This window comes from Protopterus annectens, chromosome 2.part1, assembly GCF_019279795.1.
Source record: "Protopterus annectens isolate FY-2018-M chromosome 2.part1, PAN1.0, whole genome shotgun sequence".
NCBI classification, from domain to species: Eukaryota; Metazoa; Chordata; order Ceratodontiformes; family Protopteridae; genus Protopterus; species Protopterus annectens.
The window spans coordinates 682,044,596-682,071,639 of record NC_056729.1 but is presented as its reverse complement, the minus strand read 5'-3'; the positions used below and the strand labels follow the sequence as shown (position 1 = coordinate 682,071,639).

At 40.0% G+C, this 27,044-nt stretch overlaps 1 protein-coding gene across 2 annotated transcripts in view; it reads left to right on the top strand.

The window, feature by feature from the left end:
• FGL1 (fibrinogen like 1) overlaps positions 1–13,485 on the top strand; it is a 399,209-nt gene extending 385,724 nt beyond the window's left edge. For both annotated transcript variants that reach the window (XM_044062419.1, XM_044062420.1), the window contains exon 8: positions 13,017–13,485. In XM_044062419.1, the coding sequence (XP_043918354.1) occupies positions 13,017–13,176 (160 nt within the window). In that variant the 3' untranslated portion in view covers positions 13,177–13,485. The remainder of the gene's footprint in view (positions 1–13,016) is intronic.
• Positions 13,486–27,044: the final 13,559 nt, after the last annotated feature.

Genomic DNA, 27,044 nt, shown 5'->3' with positions numbered 1-27,044 from the left:
AGGCTATGATTGAACATGGTACTTAGGTGAGGTGCCAGTTCGTTCTGTAGTTCGTGTAGAACGCAGTCTGGGATGTTGTCTGGTCCCATGGATGCTGTGTTCTTGGCTGTGGAGAGTGTGGTTTTTACCTGTACAGCCATGATTACAGGAACTTTGCATTCTTCCAGTACAGAGATGGGTTCTTTAGGGGGTGAGAGGGGGGTAAAGTTAGCACTGAACCTATCTGCCAGGATGTTGGCAATATCAGTTGGGTCTGTATATTTAGTGCCATTGTGCTGTAACTCAAAGCAGATCTGAGTGTTGCCATTGAGATTCTTGACATAGCTATAGAATGCTTTGTGGTTGTCTTTAGAATCAGTGGCGATTTTGTTTTCATAACTAGCTTTGGAGGATTTTATGAGGGATCTCAGCTTCTTACTGAGGCTGACCAGGGAGCTCCTCCACTCGTGGGATTTTATTCTGTTTTGCAAGAGTTTCTTCCTTCTGTTGTACAGTTTGTTTATGGCAGGGGACCACCAGATTGGCTTCCTTTTTTTGGAGGATAGCTTCTTGGTTCTGTTTGGGATAGCACGATCCATGCAGTCATGTAAGTGCTTATAAAGTGCAATTGTGTAGGATTCAGTAGTCGTAACTGTATTGTCCATCGGCATGGGTGTCATGAAGTTCACCACTTCTGTCTTAAGAAGCATGAAGTTGGCTTTGGAGAAATTTTTGCCATGGTTTCCTTAATGGGGGGGGTGGAGGCAGGATGTGGACATCTAGGGTAATTAGATCCAGGATATTGTTGCCCTTGGTGGGGGTGTGGATAAGTTGATCCAGGGCATTGGAGTTTATGAATTCCAGAAAGCGTTGAGCGAAGGAGTTGGTACATGAGTAGTTTTCCCAGTTAATGGCAGGGTAGTTGAAATCGCCCATTATTAGGGTGTTTGGTTGAACCCTAATATTTTCCAGTACATCAAGAAAAGAGGAGTGGGAATCCTGGGGCATGGTGGGTGATCTGTAGCAAGCTACAATTTGGATTGCAGTTTTGCCCAGAGTTAGTTGCACTTGGATATCTTTGGCTGCATTATGCTGAGCAACTAACCTGGAGGTGTGGATATCCTTAATGAATATGGACACACCTCCACCTTTGGTGTTCTGGTCCAGGTTACATGGCCGAAAAGTGTGGTATGAGTTATAGCCTGGTAGTGCAGGGGTGCTCTCTGGAGCCTTGAACCAGGTCTCAATCACTGCACAGATATCGATGTTCTCCATTTTAATGCATGCCTCGAGTGAGTGGATTTTGAGATTTAGACTTCTAGCATTGAGTAGCATCGCTCTCAGTTTTTGCTTGCCTGTTCCTGTTATGGTGGTGAATTTGTCATTTGAACCTTGCGTAAAAAGGCACTATAGGGGCGGCAAGAACCTTAGCCAGTATCTGAAATCCCAGGGGTGACAGGTGCAGGCCATCTCTGGCAAAGCATCTTGGTCTGTCGACCATGTCATCCCAGGCAGACAGATACTGGATCCCTTTAGAATGGCACCAGAAGCTTAGCCAATTGTTGAAGTCAATAATTTTGTCCTTGTACTGCGGCATCATTCTGGGTGATGGCAGAATGCTACTCAGGGCTAGGGTCATACCTGCCTGGGCTACAAGATCGGAGAGCTCTTCCATGTCTCTTTTCATGTGTCACAGGCAAGTATAAACCTAGCATTAATCAGCATTCTACCTTCTCCAAGGATGATGCCAGGATACAAACAAAAAATGATTGACTTCAACAATTGTCTTAGCTTCTGGTGTCAGTCCAAAGGGATCCAATATCTGTCAGCCTGGGAAGACACGGTTGACAGGCCACACTGCTTTGCCAGAGCTGGTCTGCACCTTTCTCCTCTAGGCTTTTGGATACTGGTGAAGGAATTAGCCACTCCTATTGGTGCCTTTTTTTAGGCAGAGTCAAAATAACCAATCTCCCAACATAACAAAATCCTCTCCAGATAAACTCAAGGTACTTCTGTTTAATGCTAGTACTCTAAATAAGATACTGCACTCCCTGGAATTGCTCCTCACTTGGAAGAGGCTGACATCTGTGCAGTCACTGAGATATGGTTCAAAGGTGCAGAAAGTATCCTGGCTGTGCAGGGCTACAATGCCTTCCATATGTTCAGACACAGAAACTGTGCATGAAAGAACCAAAGGAGAAGGTGTATCAATCTTCATTAAGGATACGTACAGCTTGCGAATGGTCAAAGAGTATGACTCTTTTGAGTTACTTTATATCCAATTAACTATAGGCAAAGCCCCTTGTGACATCCCTCCTCTGGGCCAGAAATCAAGGAGCCTGAATCCTTACCACTGACACTGGTGAGGGACATTGGGACAAAGATGGATATACACAGTATTTCCAGATGCAGCTTTCTGCACCAAGCACAATTTCCCTTAAGGGCACACAAGAAACACACTCAGTCTAGGGTCTTGGTTTCCCTCTTTTTCTCTCCAGGCCTCGAATAAGACTCCCCACTAGCACTGCTATAGGGTTGAGTCCTCAGCCAAGTGTCCCAAGCCAAGTCCTCCACAACCCTGTCTGTGAAAACACTGCTCTATGTCCCTGCTTCAAGTAGCTGACACACACACACTTTGAGATTTGATTTTCAAACACACAGTCACAGACACACACACACACACCCACACACACACACACACACACACACACACACACACACACACACACACACACACACAGACACACACACAAACGAACCTGGAAAAGGTTAGCATAGATTTACTAGCTATGCCCCTCTGCCCAGACTATAAGGTAGATACTGCTACCAGACACTCCAAAGCCAGCTACTCTATGGCTCTTTCAAGGATACCCAATTATACTAAGTAAAATTATTGCTAATACAAATGGTTGACCAATTCAGTAATGCTTTCAGGAGTGGCTGCAGTGTCACCGAATAAATATAAGTACTCTTAAAGGTAAAAAATATTCTTTAAAAGAACAGCCACAATGAAACGTTTAAATATATTTAATAATAAATAATAAAAAAACAATGAAAATACTAAATATTTATTTACAATAATCACCAAAGTTTCAATCACATGAAATATTAAAATAGCACAGATGAATATATTCACACAGATATAGAAAAACAGTACTTAACTAATCTCACTATATTTTCCTGACTGATCTAAAGAATTACTACTTCCTGGTTACTTACTAAAGCAAGGCAAGATGAAGTGGGTAACTGATCCGTCTTATATCCAATTTCAAAAGGAGACTGCACTGAGACTTCCGTCTCATCTAGTATTAAAACATCATTTCAGTGCTGGATTACAGCATGACATCACATGCATCTGGTTGTCTGACTCCTGGTTCCCATACCCCCCTTTACTAGAAACTGAACCAGAATCTCGCACGTATGTTTTACCAGACACACAGATAGAGCTTTGCTAAGATGTGTTATAGCATCTGGAAGCCATAAAGCCATTTCAACACTTCCACCTTTCCAGGGTAGCAATTAGTTCACTGTTAAGTACAATACAGCAGGATTCCTAGTCCTTTTTTTCACAGAAATGTTGTCTCTGGATGCAATCAGAACTGTAAGATTCAATCTTTATGGACTTCTAGGTAATTTAATTTCAGACTATTTTTCAAAGTTAGCTGGACTGAGATTAACCTCTCCTCTTCCAGTATCCTCTGTTACAATATATTAATTCCAACAGTTACAATACAGTCTGACATACAGATATATTTCTTTTTCTGTCCAGCAGGACCCACTTTTGTTACATTTTTAACACAAGCAGCTTTATAAATGCATTTTCAACATGAGCACCTGTACAAATCAGCTTGATATACAAATGACATGCAATTCATTACAAAACTCCTGCTAGCTATGGTGCATATGTTACACATCCACTGCTCTACTTCCCCTGGCATAGCTGGCAATACCTCACATCTTCATACCCCCTAACATATCATAGCCAGCTATAGGTCCCTCACCATGAAACAGGAAAATCATACCCATACCTGGACTTACTAGAGTCACTTGCCATACAGCCCAACAACTTACTCATGCGTGATTTTAATTATCCTACCATTAATTGGGAAACATACATGACCACAACATGCTAACTCAGAGGTTCTTGGACTTTGTCAATGCAAATTCTCTGGAACAGCTGGTCAGCACACCCACAAGAGGATCAAATGTCCTGGACATAGTACTCACTGACATGGAAAAACATAGCATCCCTATCTGTGTGATGCCCTCTCTAGTAAGATCGGACCATAAATCAATTTTGTTTGATGTTATTATTAGACCAGATACCCCATCAAGCTCAAAAATCCTTAAGAATTTTTCTAAGACAAATTACCTCCTATTAAGTGATGGTATAAGAAGTTTCAAAGCCTCCTTGAATGCAAATAACATGGACTCCAATGCAACCAATGCCCTGTATAACCACTTAAGCAGTTGTATACAACTGGATGTACCTGACCAGATTAAAACAAGATCTTGCTGAAAAAACAAGCCACCATGATGGACCCCTATTATAAACAGGCTATACAACAAGAGAAATAAACTAATGTCCAAAAACACAAGGGAACTGGCTCAGCAGAGGAAAAATCCCCCTCTAGATTAAACAAAAAATTAGAGATTTTGTTAAGTGTTCAAAAGCTAATTGCAAAGCAAAAATAGCCTTCCTAGCTAGGGATAATCACAAGGCATTCTTTAACTAAGTCCGAAATCTAAAATGCAATATCCAGCTAAGGACTGAACTGGTTGTGGATGGCACCACCCATACTCAGCCAGAAATAATAGCCAACCTGCTAGCTGATAGATTTGGAGAAAACTTTACCTCCCTGTTCCCTCCAGTCATATCACAAAGTATACCTGCAACCATTCCTCAACCTATTATCTCAAGACAGCAGGCCATCTTGGCACATTCCAAGGCCAAAAACATGGCATCAGTGGGACCAGACAACATCCCAGGTTGCCTTTTAAACAACTTAAAACATGAAATAAAATAAAAATAAATAAATAAAAACAAAATAAAAAAACAAAAATGTTATAATTAATGTTTTGACAAGAATGTATTACATTTTGAACTACATAATACTTCCACCCTCCCATATTTTGTACTGAAAGTAGTTAATGCCTTACTTATTACTTAGTTGGTATTATTTGTTTTTTTTTTAGATTTGTATTACCTGACCTGGACTAATATCTGTGTATTTTTGCTCATTGCCTGTGTCATAAGTGTTTATTGTACATGTTTATTTTCTATTACATTGCTTTAATCTGTGGAGCTTTTCTCCCCGGGCCTTCACAGAAAATGGACATTGATCCAGCTGGACTAGCCCGGTAAACAAATGTAAAATAAAATAAATAAATAAATAAAAATAATGACTTAGCAGACCCACTTGGATACCTGTTTCACCACAGCCTGAGAACTGGCTATGTTTCAGTGGAATGGAGGACAGCAACAGTTATCTCTTTGCACAAAGGGGGTCATACACTGACCCCAGGAATTATAGGCCCATAAGCTGGACTAGCCATATCTGCAAGACCATGGAAAGAATCATTATGGACCTTATTAGCAAGGACATAGGTAATCTCCAAACTCTGAACCCAATCAAGTTCAGATTTGTTAAATTTAGATCATGCCTGTTAAACATGTTTGAGTTCTTCAAGAAAGTCACCAACGCCCTGGATGAGGGGAAAGACAGTGCATACCACATACCTTGACCTAGTCAAGCCATTTGGCACAATCCCTCACTCAGGTATTATAAAGAAAGCATCCCATTTGGGAATTAACCCCTACATTACCAGACTGGTAGCCAACTGGCTCACGTCCAGGACACATACTGTCAAAGTGGATGGCTTCACCTATAGCAAAATACCAGTCACCAGTGGTGTAACACAGGGTTCTCTGCTGGGCCTTTAACTGTTTGGAATTTATTTCTCAGAAGTCCAGGTAAACTTGGATCATCTGTGTCTGACCAAGTTCACTGATGACTGCAAAATGGGAGCAATCACTGAGTCCCTCAACAATGTTAATATACTGCAGACAGGGTTAATGCAGATAAATGACTGGAGCCAAAACCACAGATTAAAGCTAAATGCAAAAAAATGCATTATTGTTCCCTTTGGGAAAGCTGACATCCCTGCTAATTACATTATAGATAGCACCCCCTAAAGGTAGATCCAGTGGTACATGATCTGGGTACTCAGGTTGATAGCAATCTGAACTTTGACCACCGCGTATCCTTCTCTGTGGCACATCTTATAAGTAAAGGTATTCCATCTAGATTTCAGGATGTAGTAATTCCATTATACTTGACCCTCATCAGACCATTAATTGAGTACAATGGTCCCTTTAGCATGCACCTCACCAGACACCGGCAACAATTGGAGTGACCACAGAGGTTTTTCACCAAGAAATTATGATGTACACAAAACAAGTCTTATGTGCAAAGACTGAAAGCCCAGTAACCATATTTTTTCTCCTTTGGCTTACAGGGCAGTCTCTGACCCGGCCTTGATGGAAATGCAACACATTTTTAAATCAAACTGCAGGAGGGTCACCCACTCCAGTGATCTTAACCTAGCCTCTGACATGAACAGGTCATGCTGGAGAGATAGATACATCTCCTAGACATGTCCAACCTGTGGCCCGTGTCTGCATGCGGCCCTCAGAGCTTTTCCATGCGGCCCTCAACCTCTAACTGCAACATCGATGTATGCATGCCCCAAAACACTTTTTTTGTTTTGTGTTTTTCACTCCCATGACCTGTAACGCTAATGTTGGTGTGCGCATGCGCCAAAGCACCCTTCTAGTTTTGTTTTTGAGCCAAAACAGGGTCAGTGTGTTTACGCCATTATTTTGCGCCGAACAATCAGTGTGTGTGTTCTCGCTGAAGAGGGACTCATGTATGGATTTGCCGCTGTTGCCTTTGAAAGGGACAGCAATTACCTGTGTTAATAGGCAAGTATGGAGTGAGTGAGTGCATGCATGAAAGCAGAATTCTGTGTGTGAAAGTAGAAGAAGAGTGTGTGTGTGTATGTGTGTATATGTGTGCATGACAGAGAGAGACGCATGCACAAAGAGGCTAACAATGATCAGTCTACCTACTGAACACAAACAAGTTAGCTCACAAATATATCATACATTAAGAGTACACTTTCATTAAATTGCGGCTTTCCTGACAGGGAGAGTGTTGTATGGAACATGAACTCATACCTCTTAACTGTATGGATTTTCAAATAATGTCTGTATTTTTGCCTCATCTTCCAATTTGTGTCTTTTGCTTAGGAAATAAAAGTAGTCATCCTAGGTAATGCAGTTCCACTGAGTAAGAATGAGACAGCAGCCTAGGGTTAATGGGTCAGTAGTGGACCGACTATGTGGGACTGTAGCATATAAAGTTGTATTGTTTTTTCAGACAAACAAAAAAGCACCTAGTACTGTTTTTTCATTGGTGGGTTCTAAGCAGTGGTAGATTGGACAACAGTAAGCATAGCTTTGGTGGATCATCAATACTGGCAAATCAAGTGAACACAATGTCATTTTTTAAATGTTGGGGATTTTAGTGTGTATGTGTGTGCTTGTGTGTTGGGAGTGCTGCAACAGTAAATGATTATTAAAGACAGAGACTTACGGACTGTGGAGAATATGTTTCTTTGTTTCAAAACCTAATCCTTGGGTACGCATGCCAGAAGAAGATTTTTTAAGACATAGTTTCTTGCCATTTACAGTGGATGGATATTTACATTTAATGGACAATGTATTAGCGTGGGCCTGTGGGGTTCTGAAGGATGCCAAGTCTACCACTGCCAATGTCTTGTAAAGTGACCTGGAAATGGATATTGGGATGTTACTGAAAAAATATAGTAAGTGGGCTTAGAAATATAGTATAATTAAACAAAGTGTACTTTCAATTTACAGGCCATAATTTAATTTATTTCATGTAGTCGAGATACTGGTAGATTGTATTGTATACCATTAGACTTATTTAGGGAGAGCTGTCATTCTGGGGAAACAAACAGTCCTAGTTTCAGTGAAAGCTCTGTGGTTACTTGCAGGTAGGAAGTTGCAGGATGTTGATGCAATGTGTTTTATTCATTATTTTAATGCATTTGTCATTTCAAAGCATGGTTTTCTTTGATGCAAAAGAAGGCAGGACTGAATGAGCCATATAATGTTTAATTGACAATAATGGGATGGAAAGATTATAAGTGATGTATAATGTTTGTAGCTACAGTTGTTTCAATGGTGTCTATAATGCATAACTATTTTTGGGCCTGTGTCCCACTTTTATTTTTCGCTTTGTCCAGATTTCTTGCTCTAAGGTTGAGAGGTATGGTTCCATACTAAATCAAAAGTTGCATTTACCTTGGAAGACTTTTCGGCATGATTATGAAAAAGAGAGCCTTTTTAATATCTGCTTATTTCCAATATAAACTGCCATGTAACCTTGCAAATAAACTTCTTATTAAGCTACTTTACCTCTTTTGGAATTGACAGGTATGATTCATCTGCTCGGACATAAGCATAGAGTGCTAATGTAAGTTTGATTTCTTGCAGGAGTCTGTGGTTTACATAATCACAATAACTTTTTGTGTTTCTGGGTGTGTAATCAATTTAACAGATTTAAAGATGTTTTCCAAAAATAAATAAATGTATAACAAATCAATAATCCTCTCTACACTTTCAGCTATTGACAAAGTCTGGGAATTAGTTTTTTTCAAAAGCGAAGGTCAGCATTACAGCTCAGTAAACTGTCAGTCTGTAAGTAACTTCTGCACAAATTAAAATGTCTGAATGTCAAATGGCTTTAGATTGGAGGGAAGTTTATTTTTATTTATTTTATTTTATTTTACATTTGTTTACCGGGAAAGTCCGACTGGACACAGGTCCATTTTCAGCGGAGGCCCGGGGAGAAAAGCTCGAAAAATAACACAAAACAATATAATACAATACATGAGAGAGAGAGAGACAGCAAATTATGGATGTAGTACTCATACAATACGGCAGAGATTACATCGCGTAACAGTGAGAATCATTGAGGTACAGAATAAACTTAAAAACATTTTTTACAGTTATAATTACAGCAAGGCAAATATCAATGAGTTATGTTTTTAGGAGAAAGCTGTTTGTACATAGCTGAAGCTCTGAAACAATCTTTTGGTATGGATTAACCTGGGGATTGACACAAGTTATATGTTTACACCAGTATGTAGCATTATAGTTTATAGTTTTCTTATTGATTTACTTTTTGCCGAGCAGTTATTTGTTGATTTATTGATGGTCCTTTTGGTAGTGGGAAATTACATGGCTGAATCCATCTCTATTATGATTTTTTTTTCAGATATTTTGACTTCCAGACAATTTCATTCAGTGAGTGGGTGTCATGTGATTACTGAGGTTGCCTATTTTACAAGTAGGGGCTTGTGTGTGTGTCTGTAAGAGAGAGAGATTTAATATGTATACTGAATATAATTTTGCAAATGGAATTCTTACTTAAACATGCCACTCTATTTGGGCAACTAGACTTGAGTAACCAATATTAGATCTTAGCTATCCAGCTGGGAAAGGTTAGTATGTGGATTTTCCATCTGATGTGATGAAGGCTATGCTACTTACCCAAGGATTACATTTATGGCTATCCATCCAGCCATCGTGTTGCTGAACTACATTGTTTGATAATGAGAGGAGCTTTTTACAGACATTGAAGGCTTTTGTGTCAAGAACCTGTCCATAAAAAGTGGCTTGTTTATGTTGCAGTGAAGGCTGTGGTCTTTGTAGTGAGCTTCTAAGTATAACTAGTATTTCTGAGGTAGAGGAAGTCTCTTAAAGCAGGATCTTTCTTAGCTTGGAAAGCAAGCCAATGATGAAATTTATAGGGGCCAGTGAGAGACAGAGGAAAGCAAGAAGCTTTTTAGTCTGTTTGGATAACTACGTGAACTTTGAACTTTTTTGTCAGAAATGGTTGTAGTCTTTCTTTTGGCAGGGTATTTTGCTGAGGCACATGCCAAAAGGGGCATTGCACTCAATAATGGCTCTTGTAAAGGAAGAATACAGGGATGTTATGACCTCCTTGTCCCTGGATGAGATACCCTTACTAATGAAGTGGGCTATGTAAAAAGCTTTCCTTACAACGGAGGCAACGTGGTGGTCAAAAGTCAGGTTTCTATCAACCTGGGTGCCCAAGTACCATACGACTTATTGCGTGCTTACAACGTTGTTATTAATGTGATAATTTGTGGGGACATCACTCTCCTCAAAGGGGATGATGATGCATTTTTGGCATTTAGCTTGAGGCCATATTTCCAGCACCAGTTATTTGTTTGGGTGAGACCCTTTTGTAGCTTATTCAGAATTGTTTTATTAAGTCAGTAATATGAATTCTTTACTTTATTGCAAATTTGTTGGGTTATTTTTGTGGATTATAGTATTGTAGGACTGCTGATGTTGACATTTTACGTAGCTGGACTGCTGGAATGGTTTTCCCAGTGAGAAATGCTAGTGCTGTAGTGACTATATGTTTATTTGTAAAAAAAATATATGTATGTGTGTGTGTGTGTGTATATATATATATATATATATATATATATATATATATATATATATACACACACACACACACACACACACACACACACACATATATATATATATATATATATATATATATACATACATATATTAACTAAGATGTTAGAGTTAGCTGTTAGGTTAGAGAATTAGAATTAGAATGAGAATTAGAATTTTAAGGCAAATATTAGGCATTTATTATATTTATTCATTGTTCAAATGCACCTACAGTACAGCCAGGAGGTCGACTGTGGTCTTCCAGAGCAACGAAAGAGTTAACTATATGATATATTTTATATGCAGCCCTAAGACCATTTCTGTTCACTCAATGCGGCCCTAGCAAGCCATAAGGTTGAACACCCCTGTGAGACTGCCACTTCTCTGAAACAAGCTTCCAATTCATTCAAATGCAACCTAGATCAATGGATGGGTGACTTCAAATTCGCTCCTGGGGTGATGCCCACGTCCCTCCTGGACAGAGGAAGTCTGTATTAACTATCATAGACCATTACCTCTGCAAACTTCAGTCACCTAACCACCGACAAATGGGCCAACTCGGGTTAAATATGACTAAGGGCTCCAGGGCCATTAGCCTAGTAACTTCCTATGAACCTATTATTTATTTATTTATTTATTTTGCATTTGTTTACTGGGAAACACAGGTCCTTTTTCAGTGGAGGCCCAGGGAGAAAAGCTCCATTACAAAAAGAATAAATCTAACTTAATAGAAGTTCTATAAAAATGGACTTAGCACAGGTGAGGGGATATGGTCAGTGTATTAATGGTAAGAGAAAAATAATGGACAGATTAGGTATTTTTGCTCAGTATTCATCAGTAAAAATGATGGAAAGGCACATAACCAATGAGAAATAGTCTTGATGGGAACTGATACTAGTTCTCATTGGCTGACCTACTTTCTTTTGCATATGGTATGTGTATGTAAATGTAGCAGAATTCCTAGGTGGTAAGTAATAGGCGTATGTTTGATTTATGTGGTGTTAGCATTTGGATATCCCCTAAAGTCACATTTATTGAAAATAATTCATTGTATCTACTAGATTGCCAGTTGTTTAGAGGTAATCAGTGTCATAAATATTAACTTTTACAAAAGGATGGATCATATGTAATAGGAAAGTGGTAGTTGTCTTATTTGATGCATTGTTAAATAACATTTGATTTGTAAGTAAGCATGGGAAAACTGTTTTGAGCAAGTCCAGGCAGTCTTTCATTTATACTGCTTGAGGGGATGTACTAAGCTTATATGAGTCGGTAAGTACCAGCCCAAGCAAATTTCTAACTTCAGCTGTTTCTACTTGAGGCATTGGATTTATTGAACATACAGGAATGGCACAGTATTCATAAAAATATGACTAATTTGCTATAGGACATATCTTTCAATATACTTGGATGCTACTATGTTCATTTTTACAGCTTATGGATGCCACATTACTATAGCATCCATAAGCTGTAAAAATGAGCATAATAGCATATGGATGCTACATTACTCTACACTAGGCCATTTTCTACATGAAGAATGATAAAGATATGTGTGTATCAGTTAAGCATTTTATGTTTTTTACGTCTCCAAAGTGACACACAGAAATGATAAACGCAGATAAGAAAAAAAGGCTTTCTTTTGCATTTTGTACATCATACAACATGGCAGTTAAGAATTCAATTCCTTATATGGCTGAGGATAAAGTATTTCTGCATTGCTTATTTATTTAATAAAGAATGTTTACTTTTACTGATAATAATGCAGTTCAGAAATATGGAATTACAGATCAGGTTTGGGTGTATATATTTTTCATTCCTAAGGTCACTGCAAGTGTGTAAGGTCACTGATTATGATTGTCTGATTTGAATCAAAGGTGATAAGAAATATAAAAGATTGCCCACCCTCACAGACACAAACACAAATGACTTAGTTGTAGGTATTACTTCTACTAAGCTGATCAAGAACAGATTTGGAAAATGAAGGTATGGTTGTAGAGAGAATAGTGCTGCATTATTTCAGCTCCAGGGTCTGCGGTTCAAACTCATACACTGACTTCTGTCTGAGTGTGCTGATCATGTTTTTTCAATGTTCATCTGGGTGCATTCTGATTTTCTTCTGAAAACAGACTGCTTAGTTAATTGCCTGCTATTAAAAATGTATCTCTAGGTTTTAATCTGTTGAGTTTATTTGTGCTGTAAGTGGACTTTGGCTGAGTCATACTAAAACCTGCTTTTAAGAAAATGAAATAAATAGCTAATTAATAATGGTAGGACTTGCTGATGGACTGTCTAGGTAGAATCAACACAACAAAAAGGAAAGAGGTAGAACAAACTCCTGATCATTTTATAGTTCACAAAATTATACATTCTGCAGTTGTTCATTGTCGTGAATTATAGTTTTTTAAATGCATTCTTTTTAAAACATATCCTTGCTTCTTTCATCCAGGTGCCATGCTGCTAACCTCAATGGCCTGTACTACAATGGACCCTACTCAGCTGACACAGACAATGGTATTGTTTGGTACACATGGCGTGGCTGGTGGTACTCCCTCAAATCAGTGGTGATGAAGATCAGACCTGCGAGTTTTCAGTCAACTACAAAATAAACATGCACATGCATGAATATATTACAGTACTTATTTCTTTTCTGTATACATTTACATAAAACAGTGTATAGACAGCAATAGATAGAACTATTTCTACTAGGGAAACACAATGAAATTACTGTAAGTGCCTCTGATACACGCAGGAATTCTATAAGATTATGCCTCTCCAAGATGGAAGTAACACACCTTCTTACATAGAATTGATCTCTTTATTTTCTGTTGCATGTATTTTTGTGACATCATGTATCTTGCTTCAGATACTGATGTGAAATATATTCAAATAAATAAGACATAAATAATAAAATAATAGCAGGTGATATGCATTGTGGTTTCTTTACAAGGTTGAATATTTACAACTGTTTATGTTTGAAAATTTGGTTCACTTGGGATATTGGTAGATGCACATACGAGACTGTTATAAATTTATTGGGCAGGTAAACTGTAACCAGTAGAATTCTCACAGACAAAGGCCGCTGTTATTTATTTATTTATTTATATTTGTTTACTTCAGTGGTGCACTGATCTCAACAGACCATTTGCAGGCACAAACTGGGTGAAAAAACATCAAGTAAGAAATGAACAAAACATATTTACAGATACAAGGATATGCTAAAAACATATACACACTAACAGATGCAAGAATATGCTAACATTTAGTTCAAAAACAGTTTGCAATGTCAAATCATGGATGGACAATGGAATTAGGTTTAGCAGACCTTTCTGGATAAGATGTAGCTACAATGACTGAGATGGCTTATGCTACAGGGATAGCAACATATCATTATATAGAGAGATATGAAGACATTAGAAGAAGCAAGTGAGAATAGTTGCAGGATAGGATATCATGTGAAGAAGACAGAGAAATGGTGAGAAAGGCATGCAGAGGGAAGAGGATTAGAAAGGCGAGGAAGTGTGAGAGACGCAAAGAGAAGAGGAAGGTAGGATGAATGAGAAATGGTAAGTGAGGGGATGACGAGATGAGATAAGGATGAAACAAGACTAAAGGATTATGAGAGTGCTGCAGGGTTCATGTAATGCGACCTGTGTGAGTGCACCTGCACTTTGTTTGGGTGAAGGTGTTTCCTGAGCTGTTGTCTGAAGTCAGAGTACTTCTGGACATCTCTGATTGAGGAAGAAATGGAGTCCCATAGTTTAAGTGCTAGGATGGAAAATGCATGGTCAGTGCAATAGAGTTTAGTTTTTGGAGTTAGTAGGGTGGGTTGAGACTGAGAGATACTCCTGAGATTATATGTGGTATGTTGGTGAAGAGTTTATGAGTAAGAGGGGAAGATGCCTCAGGAGAAGATGCTTTGTGAATTAGTGATTCTAGTAGGAGTTTGGCTCTCAAATGCACTGGGAGTCATTTAGCTTTGGTGAAAATTAGGCAGTGGTGTTCATTAATGACAAGTTAGTAATGAACCAGCAGATTTATTGGATATGGTTATTAAGGTGGTGGCATTTTTCTTTGAGGCTGCAGCTATTCTGGGTAATCCATATTCGAGTTGAGATGAGTATTCCTTTGCCTATTGCAACTTTGGGTGGCTTGGACAGAAGAGGTGATAGCTTGATTGCCCAAAACCGTACCTCTCAACTGTCCAGATTTTTGCAGAATGTCTAGATTTTTGCCTCATATTTTTGGTCTATTTCTCCTAAAGTTTGTGGTTTTCTGGAAAATCACTAGCAAATCACTGAGGACTGAAGTCAGAAAATAATGACAGACATTTGAATTTCAGACTTTATATCCTTCAGAAAAATTAATGCTAATGCAAAACCTGTTATTCTGTCAACTTTCTAAGCTTGTAAGAGCAATATTTAAAAAGTGACTCTATTTTGGGCCTTTGTCCCCCCATTATTTGTGATGTTGCCCAGATTTCTTGCTGTAAGAGGTTGAGAGGTATGCTCAGAACAATAGTGTGATGATCTTTTTACATGTGTTTTGAATGTGTAGTTGAATGTTAAGAAATCATTCCAGCTAAATGCCAAGGTATTTGAAGGATATGGTAGTTTCTGTGGTGATACCATTAACATTTTCAATATTAAGTAAGCTGGGTGCTTGGGCTATTTTTTGGTTGGTTCCAAGTAACATTGCTTTTGTTTTTGAGAGATTGAGTATACGTTTCTGGCATATTAGTCACTGGCTGAGGATTTGTAGGTGATCATATGGGAGTTTTTGATTAATATGGAAAATAGCAGAGGGACTAAAGTGGAACCCTGGGGTACTCTTTCATAAGAGGAGCTGTTTCAGAGGTGGTGGTGCCTACGTTCACCTTGAAGGATCTATTGGTGAGGAAATCTATAAACCAATTTTTGCCATCATCACTAATATCTATTTCAGTTTATTTGTCAAATAGCAAGTTATAGTCAATTAGATTAAATGTTCTGAGATCAATAAAGATAGCTCCTTTTAGGTTGCCTTTGTTCATACTGAATAGGATGTCATCCGTTAGGGAGGAGAGAGGTGTTATGGAGCTGCATCCAGACCAGAATCTATGTTACTTCCTGGATAGAAGATGATATTGACTTAAATGAACAATAACTTGATTGCAAATAATTTTTTCAACTATTTTACCTAAAGTGGGAAGTACTAGGGTAGGACGTTATTGCAAAGCAGTAGTTGGCTTGGGTATATTTGGAATAGGAGTGAGTATTGTTGTTTTTCATATCTGAGGCATAATCTTATTAGTTAAGCAGAGATTATATATGTGAGTGACATGGTGGGAGATGAAGTCCTTAGAAAGGTGAATGAACCAAGGGGCTAGGTTATCTGAGCCTGGGGAAGTATCTATTTGAATTAACTCCATTTGTGTTTCTGTCACTTTAGTTCAAACCTTTTTGAGATGAAATAGAGGAATGTAAAGGGGCAGGAGGATGCCTGTTGGGATGGTAAATCTTTGCTATTTTTTATTTATGACAGGATGTTGAACTCATTGTGAAAGTCAATGCACTTGAGTTTGTTTGTGGTGGTGTTGGAGGGATTCAGGGAAGTGGATTTGTGTTGATTTTTTTTTTACCAGTCAACAAGTTGATTTCTCTCTAGTATATTTGGGTTTGGTTAAAAATGAGATTTGTTTGTTTTGGTAGTGGTTGTTTTTGTAGCTGTGGCTGGATTGCTTGGCTGGGTTGCATAGTGAGGTATATTTCGTTTGGGCATCTGTGGAGGGCTTGCATTTCCATTTGTGCCATACTTCATCATCTAAGTTGAGTTTTATTACAGAAGTACCCTGCCTGTGGTAGTAGAACAAACATTTGACTTAACTTCTACTGTTTAGCAACCTTATAGCATCAGAACAGTAGCCTTCTGTCATTATGCTTAAGGTTTCAATGCCACGTGACATCATAGTTGTAATATAGCAAACCTCTGTCATCAGTCTCAAAGTACAACTTATTTATGATGCATTAGTGCATTGTAAGACCATCACTACAAAATATCTGGCAAAGTCTATTATATTATTACAGCATTTCTGATCATATCCCAAAGTAAAATAAACTGTGAGTTATATTGCAGTTTACAAGCCTGTTAAATATTCTTAATATTTTGAGGTAAAGCAAGCATACATAGATGAAATGTGTTCTAACTAGATGATCTAGCCTCAAGGTTCTTTCTCCTACCACAACTATATGTACATAAAAATGTATATATATATGTGTGTGTGTGTGTGTGTGTGTGTGTGTGTGTGTGTGTGTGTGTGTGTGTGTGTGTGTGTGTGTGTGTGTGTTTCTGTGTGCGCGCATGCACATCAATATATATATATATATATATATATATATATATATATATATATATATATATATATAAAATTTAGCATTTGTGTGGACTTTCTATTCATATCCCTTTAAAGGGGAAGATCTTGCAGCATTAGAAAGTACATGATCTGCTCAGGGTCACACATTATACATGTAGTATGTTAGCTGACAGGACTTCTATCCAGGGTCCTAGCTTCTCAGTTAGTGTGGACTGTTGGAATGAGCTAGGCACATTTCTCTTATTACAGGAGGCAGTGCAGACACTTATTTTCAAAAAGTCAGTAATTATTTTTATTAATCAAGATCAGGCATTTGACATTGTGTATAAACTGCATAAAGTTAAAAAAAACACTGTGGCCTTTCCCCAGCAAATTATACTGCCTCTGCCTCATCTATTAGTGATGTTAGATATGTCTGCTTGCAGTACACTGACATGTGGCAAATTTGTATTTATTTGTTTATTTAGTTATTCTTTTATTTATTTCAGTTTGTTAACCCGAGTAGTGTGTTGATCCAGGTGGAACATTTTCAGCTTCAGATCTGAACGTGGTACAAAAAATGAGTCGTACATTATTTATAGACATATGAGTAAATGTTAGGTTACACTGAATATAAATGTGTAAGAAGTCAAATCAGAGTGGATTTAAAGCAACATACACCAAAGCAGACTAGAGTCAGCTACTGTTCTTTAATGCTTCTTTAAAGTTTCACTGTTGAAGAAAACAGTGGTTTGGTGTCTAAAAGTGGCAAATTTAGCTAGTCAAAGCATACTTCAAGTAAACAGCAGTCAAACAATTTCTTTCAGTAGGTTTCACATGGCTGGCACTTGTTTAGGTTCATTGGAGACCAGAGTGTTCCTCATATGACAGTAGGAATATTATAGTGCCTTTATGAATGACTAGAGGTCCATTTTACTGTTTCCCATAATCAGCTTTGCTTTCCACAGTCTAACTTCTTTGTGGCTTTCTTTCACATTCATATTTTGAATGTGTAGCTGCAAAAGCTTGCTGCTTTCAATGTGCACATACCATATGCATGAGATTATAGTCCATACTATGTTATTTCCTATGTATGGTGTAGTGCAAGCAATAATTATCTTACAGTACTATATGTTGCAGATTTTAGCTACACTATCTTAGGGCATTTTCTTATCTCACAGTAATTACCTTTCAATGAATGACAGCTGTCCTGAAACAAACACTTCTGGCAACTCGTACTGTATAATTAATCCAAATTTTTCTTGGTGCTTAAAGTGAAGGTAGGAGATTTTTAGTCCTTTTGTTGTGAAATCACACAGTCTCTAAAGAAAGCCGACAAAAACAATATTTAGAAATATTGATTTCAGTGCATTACAACCACAATGCTTGTGCATGACAACATACTACACTGAGTGTGGTTTATCTGATCAGCAGCTTCCAGGGTCTAATGTACTGCTAAGATGTGGAAATTTATTCTGTAGACCTCTCAGATAGCATCACAGTTTGTGTATAATAGGCTTGGATGCCTTCTCATGGATATGAGACTGACTTTATTTCAGCCTGTAGCCTAACTCACTCATGGCTTACTTTCTAAAGATGTGTGCAATGTTTGCCACTCGGTTGGATGTGAAAGAAAATGTTGAGACTTTGATTTGGTCACTGTTTCAAGAAATGGGTTTCCTCTAGAAAAGCTACATACTGATAGACACATATTTCTTTTCCTTTACTGATGGTATGGACTGGTCCTTCAGCAGTATCTTCTTTTTAGTACTTTGCTGCTGCTCCACTGGCAGTATAATAAGGTGTCAGTGTGTCTGTCTGTGCTGCTGGTGACCTGAGTTCACTTAGTAGCTCCAGTGCCAGCTGTCCAATTGTGAGAGAAAGGAATGAGCATCTGTTAGATGCTCACCTTCCTGGGAGAGCAAATTCCACTTCAGAGATAACTGCTAGTTTGGAGGTTAAGACTCACCTCTCAAGGTGTGTGGTCTCTGGAGTAGTATAAAGCAGGAAGGTTATTAGGTTACATGCCTACATGGTATTTGTTTGCATTTTATACCAAAGTCACGGTCCTAGTGTGCACAGGAAGAAAACTTTTCAGTGATGCTTTTTATAGTCACTTACTGAGTATGAAATATCATTGTAAATACTAACTCTCACTTGCAATATTTATTCAGATTGTGTCAAATCATTAAACTATTTCATTACATTATTTCCTTATCAGTTTAATGCAGTTATTAGGAAACATAAACACAAATGGTTCATTCACAACTCAGAGTAGCATATAAAATCTGAAACCTTCTGACAAAGGAAGTTAGACATGCTATTGCTATTAAGCTGCTAATCACAAAACTAGAATATGCACTACCATGTTACTCTACACTCCCCTCAACACCGAAAGACACTCTAAAGGACAGGAAACAAAATATTATGCTCCATTCACATTCCTCCACCCTCAGAGCATCACTGCCTAACACTAAAAAATGCAACTGGCTCCCTGTGGACACTAAAGCTTCCTTTCTACTAAACATACTATCATAAGCTTCTCAATGACTGCCACTGCCCCCTGCTAAAACAAATCTCATTTTCTAGAGGACCCAATCCTACTCACTAAGAAAGTCAGACCCAGTCCTCCTTAGTGGACCATCTTATATCACAGCTGTAGCCAAAAGTGCTTTCATCAAACTCATAGTTGAATATTGCAACAAAATCACACTCGACATTAGGTATAAACACACAAAAGACTCATTTCAATGCTGCTGTTTTGTCAATCATGGTTAATATATTACATAACTAGCAATTCTGTCAGCAGCTGTTTATCTATTCTTCATCTGCTATACCCATCACATAACATCTTTGTACATTTTAGGGTTATATAGCCACCCCTAATATGCCTACAATTACTACAGTCAGGCTTATCACAATGCAATCTATTCTCTCCTCGTTTCTCTACACTCTACCCCCACCTTCCTTCTCCTCTTTTCTTAGGCTTAATTCAGTGAATGTACATATGATTATTCTCTAAAATTACTTCTATACTCCACCCCATCTCTTTTCTGTGACTATGCCATCTCTTCATAGATCTTTGCATAGCCTTATAAATGTGTAATATGATTTTTGAATTGTATTTCTTACTTAAGAAATGTACTTTGTGATTTTTCCATTATTGTAATTGCTATTATTATGAATAATTGAGTCATAATTGTGATGCCCGCGCCCTGTCCCAGCAATCAAGGACCCTCAATCCTGACCACTAACACCAGAGAGGACATCTCATATATGAGGAAAGGATAACAAATACACACAGTAAAATGCAATTTCCCCTAAGAGCACACAGAGATCACCATCAGTCTGGGGCTGGTTGCTCCCTTGCTCCCGAGATCCCCAATAAAACTTCCCACTGGCACAGCTATAGGGTCCAGATCTCAGCCTAGCTGGCAAGCTAACCTCCAGTACCCTCTCTGTCCAACCAGTGTTTCATGTCCCTGCCCAAGTAGCTGACACACACACACACACACACACACACACACACACACACACACACACACACACACACACACACACACACACACACACACTTTGAGATAAGTATTTATACAACTTCACAGATACTCTTGGGAAAGGCTGACACAGATTCTCCAGCTGTGCCCCTTTACCCAGACTATACAGTAGTAATTACTGCCACCATCAGCTAATAATTATCAGCTACCCAAAGGCCCTTAAAAGGGTGTCCAGTTATTACTGTGCAATATTATTATCCAATAGTAGTGTAACTTAAGCAATCTTAAGGCTTTGGAAGGGCTTATTACAGGATCACTTATAAGCATGCAATGTACTCTAGAGCTTAACTATCTCTAAATAAACCAGCCACAGTTAAGAGGTTTTAAAAATATTTAATAATAAATACTAAAAACACGAGACAATACTACTACGCCACAGTGCTATTCAAGAGTTCAGAGATCACACAGAAACTTAAAATAAATCAGTAGTACAGTTCTGACATAACAGAAAAAAACACTTAGTCTAACTTTCTTCTAATTTCCTAGCTATTACTACAAGAAAACATACTTCTAAAATAACTTACTTAAATAGAGCAAGGCAGTACTGAGTTGAATATCAAGACAAAAATGCTTAATAATCTCTGGTTCTCACTGTTTATATTGAAACTGCAGTTCTGATAAAACATTACATCATTTGTTTACACTTTCCTGGTTCCCAGGCCACACAGAAACTGTATTTACATTCTTTTACACTTAAAGGAATAAAGGACATTCCACATGTAAATTCTGGTCATTAACTTTAGCCTTAAAACAATAGGCAGGATGCTTACTCCAGATTCATCGACTCCAAATTCAAATTTCAAAGGAATAGACATGAAGTCATTTTAATTTCAAAGGACCAATAACAAACACTTGACTTAGTTTTCCTTACAGCAGATGGCAATGTTGCCACATTGTTGAAACAGCATTTCTTTGCATTTAAGACACAAGCCTGTATTTTACATTTATATTTACAAATGATAGAATTATGTATCAAATTCTATTTGGCTAGGCTGGCAGCCTTCACCCTTCTCTACCAGTTTTCACATCTCTCCCCCTGGAGAACTCAAGTTGGTTTTTCAAGTGACCCTTGAGAAACGCCACTTGAGAGAGTTAGGTCTATCTGAGTGTACCTCACCCCATTCCCTGTCTTGAGAACCCATCTGCATTGGCATTGCTACTCCAACTGTGGTGCTGCACTGACATATCATATGCTTGCAACCTCAGGCTCCATCTTAGCAACTTGGCATTTTGCTGACTGGCTCTGTTTAACCATGTTAGGGGGTTGTGATCTGTCATAAGAGTGAATTTCCTTCCATACAGATAAGGCTGACATTTCTGCAGTGCTCACACTATGGCTAGACATTCCTTTTCTACAGCTGCATAGCATTCCTCCCTGGGTTGGAGCCTATGACTGAGATAAACCACTGGGTGCTTTCCCCTCTGAAGAAATCTGGCTAAGTACAGCCCCCATCCCATGGTTTGAAGCATCCACTTGCACAACAAATTCTTTGCTGTAACCTGGACTGGCTAACACAGGGGGTCCTCCCAAAGCTTCCTTAAGCTTCTGGAATGCCTGCTCACATGCTGGGGTCTACACTACCTTGTCTGGCCTGTTCTTTCTTGTTAGGTCTGTGAGGGGGAGCAGCTATGGTACTATAACTGGGGACAAACTTTCTGTAGTACCCTGCTGTCTCTAAAAATGCCCTCACCTGCTTTTTAGTAACAGGTGCAGACCATGCCCGAATGGTTTCTACTTTGGCAGGTTCTGGCCTTATCTTACCACTCTCCACTCTATGTCCTAGGTAGGACACCTCTGCCATACCCACCTGACACTTACTCAGCTTAATGGTCAGCCCTGCCCTCTGTAGTCTGCCCAGCACCTCCCTGACATGCTGAAGGTGCTCTGGCCAGGAATGACTGTAGATGGCAATATCATCTAGGTAAGCAAGGGCAAACCCTCCTGCTCTTGCTAGGATATTATCTACCAACCTCTGGAAAGTTGCTGGGGCATTCTTCATCGTAAAGGGCATCTTTGTGAACTTGTGCAAGCCAAACGGAGTCACAAAGGCTGACTTCTCTCTAGCACTGGGAGTCAAGGGCACCTGCCAGTAACCCTTGGTAAGATCAATGGTTGTAAGATACTTTGCCCCACCCAGCTGCTCTAGGGTCTCATCTGTCCTAGGCATGGGGTAAGCATCCGACTCTGTGTGACTATTTAATTTCCTGTAATCCACACAGAACCTGGTGCTGCCATCCTTCTTTGGCACCAGCACCACTGGGGAGGCCCAGGGACTGTTGGACTCTTGAATCACCCCTAGTTCCAACATCTCCTGTTCCTCTTCCCTCAGAGTCTGTTTGACTCTCTCAGGCATCCTATAAGGGGCCGCCTAATAGGCCTTTGGGGTCCTGTATCCACCTGGTGCTACACCAGGTGGGTGCACCCTGGTTTCCCAGTGAACATGTCCCCAAAGTCCTGCAACACTGCTCGTATTTCTCGAAACTAGATAGGAGATAGCTGCTGGGACATTGCTACCCTTTCCACTGTGGTGTCAGCTCGAGACTCACTGAGGAGATCAGTCCCCAGATCTCCCTCAGACTCCTCCTGCAATCCACTGCAAATGCTCAGCACAAGGGCCTCCCTATCATGGTAAGGTTTCATCATGTTAACATGGTACAATTTGTGCCCCTGCCATCTGCCTGCCTAGCAGTTCCACCATGTAGTTAACATCACTTACCTTTTTTACCACCTTGTAGGGACCCTACCAAGCTGCTTGCAGCTTGTTGTGTCTGACAGGAATGAGAACCATTATCTGCTACCCCACAGCATACTCTCTAGCTCTAGCATTCCTGTCATACCGCACCTTTTTCTGTTGTTGGGCTTTTGCCAGGTTCTCCTGGGCCAAGCCCATGAGTTCCCTGAGCCTTGTCCTAAGGTTTAGGGCATATGCCACAACAGACTCCTTGTGAGACTTGCACTCATCTTCCCATTTATCTCAAATTAAATCTAGAGGTCCCCTCACCCTATGTCCTTACAGCAACTCAAAGGGTAAAAAAACTGTGGATTCCTGGGGAACCTCTCTGTAAGCAAACAACAGATGGGGTAAATATTTGTCCCACTCACTCTTAAACTGATCAGCCAATGCCTGCAGCATGGACTTCATTGTAGAGTTTAACCTCTCAACAAGACCATTAGTCTGGGGATGGTAGGGGTGGTCTTCATGTGCTTCACCCCACAGGACTTCCACAGACAAGCCAGCAGGTCTGACATGAGATCAGCACCTCTGTCAGACAGTATTTCTTTTGGGAAACCCACCCTGCTGAAAATCTGTCACAAAGCATTTGATACCTTCTCTGCCTCAATGGAGGACAAAGCCACTGTCTCAGGGTATCGTGTAGCACAATCCACTACCACTAGGATATACTTTTTTCCCTGTGGAACTTGGGGTACTCAGAGGACCCACAATATTCATAACTACCCTCTGAAATGGCTCCTCAATCACAGGCAAATGCATCAAAGGAGCTCTCACCTTGTCTCCTACCTTGCCAACATTTTGGCACTGCTCACAGGTACTGCAGTACCCTGTTACATCTCTGGAAATTCCAGGCCAATAGAAGTTTTGCATAATACACCTCTTTGTACGTTTTATGCCCATATGACCTGCAAAGGGAATATCATGGGCTATGGCTAGAAGTGCCAGATGGCAGGCTCTAGGCACTACCAACTGCTGTATTATCTCACCTTCTAGCCCTCCCTCAGGGGTCCACTCTCGGTATAGTAACCCTTTGTCTCAGTATACAGATTCCCCCTTTCCTTGAGAATCAGGTGCCTCACTAGCTACCTGCCTCAGGCCTTGCAATGTATGGTCTGAGAGCTGAGTGCCTCTCAACTCCCTCCTTGTAACCCTTCCCAGCTCCCCTTCCACAGTGGTGCCTCACTGTCAGCCTGGGTACTACTACTCACCTCTACCTTTGCAGTCACCCTGTCCAAGGGACCATCGGTACCCACAAGCAGCTGTGGCTCACCTTCAGTCTCACTGCTACAGCATAGCTCACTCCCTGGAGTAATCACCTCACCAGTCCTGGCTGCAAGTATGCAGTCTGTCTGGGTTTCCCCCAGGCTACCAGACCCACATGCTTGTCTCCTAGCCTCACTGTGTGTAACTGCATAAGCACATGGTACTGCCTCATCCAAATCCTTCCCTCTCAGGACATCTGCAGGATGGTAGTTTAGTACCCCTGTTGTCTCAAGACAACCTACTATTGGCATTTTGTCTTTCCGACTTACTGGCTCCCTCACCTTTGGTTCCCCACCTCTCCTCTGTGGACACCTGTATGCCACATGGCCCCACTGGTTGCATTAAAAACATTTAAGCCTAGCTCTTGGACATGTACCTGGACTAGTGGCTTCCCCTGCTACTGGCAGATTCTGTTGTGGCGGTCTGTGTTGCCCACCATGGGTTCCTTTAGACCCATGAGCAGTACTGGGGGTCCCCTTCCTGTACAGGGCTGCCCTGCTGGCCAGGTATAGGTCTCGCTTCTTCCCCAACTCATCTGAAGTAGCACATTGTCTATCTGCTAACCAGATCCTCATGTCCTCAGGCAAAGTGCTAAGGGCTTGTTCCCTCACCAAAAGGTCTGCCAGCCCTTCAAAAGTGGTGACCTGACATCCACTCTCCCAGCTATGAAAATAAGTGCTCAGTTCAGCAACATATTCACACACACACTTTCATCTGCCTTGCGTCTATGCTCACAAAACATTTTCCTATACATTTCAGGTGTTAGCTTAAAACATTCTAAAAGACATTTTTTACAGCAGTATAATCAAAACATGCAATGTCAGACATTTTAGCCAATGCATTTACAGCTTTACCATTGAGTAAGGAGGTCAAGAACAGTACCCAGAGCCTTTGGTCAACACTATACTGTTTGCATACCCTCTCAAACGTATGAATGAAATTATCAAAATTATCCCCCTCTTTAAATTGTGGAAGAAATTTACTGACCTGTTGTGCTTCTGGGGTCCAGTTACTACCTTCCTCATTACCTCTATCACTCTGGCGAAGAGTCAGCATTTCCCTCTCATGCCTCCTCTGACATTCCTTTTCTTTGGTTTCTATCTCCAAACGCCTGGCCTCCAACTCAAGTCTCTTTAGCTCTAGCTGGATTCTTAAGTCCACTGCAGAAAGATTGAGCTGTCCATTCTCCAAGGATATTGTATCTCCACTGCCAGTCTGACTGACCTTCATAGAAAGGTTGAGCTGTCCATTCTCCGATGATATTGTAACTCCACTGCCAGTCTGATTGTCCTCCTGGATGCTGTTTTCTGATGCAGCTGTAACCAAGGCTGCACTCAGGTCTGCCTTAGTCATGTTTCCATGCACCAGTCCCCTAGTCTGGCACATCTCCACCAGCTGGCTCCTTGTCAGCTTTCCATACTCCTCTGCTGACATGCTGCCTGCTCACCCTGACTAAGCTAACAAAAGAAACAAAACAATTGTGCTCTGAACTCTGAGTATTCACTGCGTGGTTGTTTTAGAGTACAAAACTCCTTCAGAGATCACTGTACATAAGCTACAGAACTCACTCTACCCACACCACTACAAGCCAATTAGTATGTGAAGTGAATCCCACCTCTGCAAACCACATGTGATGCCCATGCCCTGGCCCAGCAATCAAGGAGCCTCAATCCTCACCACTAACACCAGATAGGACATCTCATATATGAGGAAAGGATAACAAATACACACAGTAAAGTGCAATTTCCCTTAACAGCACACAGAGATCACCGTCAGTCTGGGGCTGGTCACTCCCTTGCTCCCCAGATCCACAATAAGACTCCCCACTGGCACAGTTATAGGGTCCAGATCTCAGCCTAGCTGGCAAGCTAACCTCCAGTACCATCTCTGCCCAACCAGTGCTTCGTGTCCCTGTCCAAGTAGCTGACACACACAGACACACCCACACACACACACACACACACACACACACACACACACACACACACACACACACACACACACACACACACACACACACACACACACACACACACTTTGAGATAAGTATTTATACAACTTCACAGACACTCCTGGGGAAAGGCTGACACAGATTCTCCAGCTGTGTCCCTTTACCCAGATTATATGGTAGGAATTACTGCCACCACCAGCTAATAATTATCAGCTACCCATAGGCCCTTAAAAGGGTGTCCAGTTATTACTATGCAATATTATTATCCAATAGTAGTGTAACTTAAGCAATCTTAAGGCTTTGGAAGGACTTATTACAGGATCACTTATAAGCATGCAATGTAATCTAGAGTTTAACTACCTCTACATAAACCAGCCACAGTTACGAGGTTTTAAAAATATTTAATAATAAATACTAAAAACACAAGACAATACTACTACACCACAGTGTTACTCCAGAGTTCAGAGATCACACAGAAACTTAAAATAAATCAGTAGTACAGTTCTGACATAACAGAAAAACACTTAGTCTAATTTTCTTCTAATTTCCTAGCTATTACTACAAGAAAACATACTTCTAAAATAACTTACTTAAATAGAGCAAGGCAGTGCTGAGTTGAATATCAAGACAAAAATGCTTA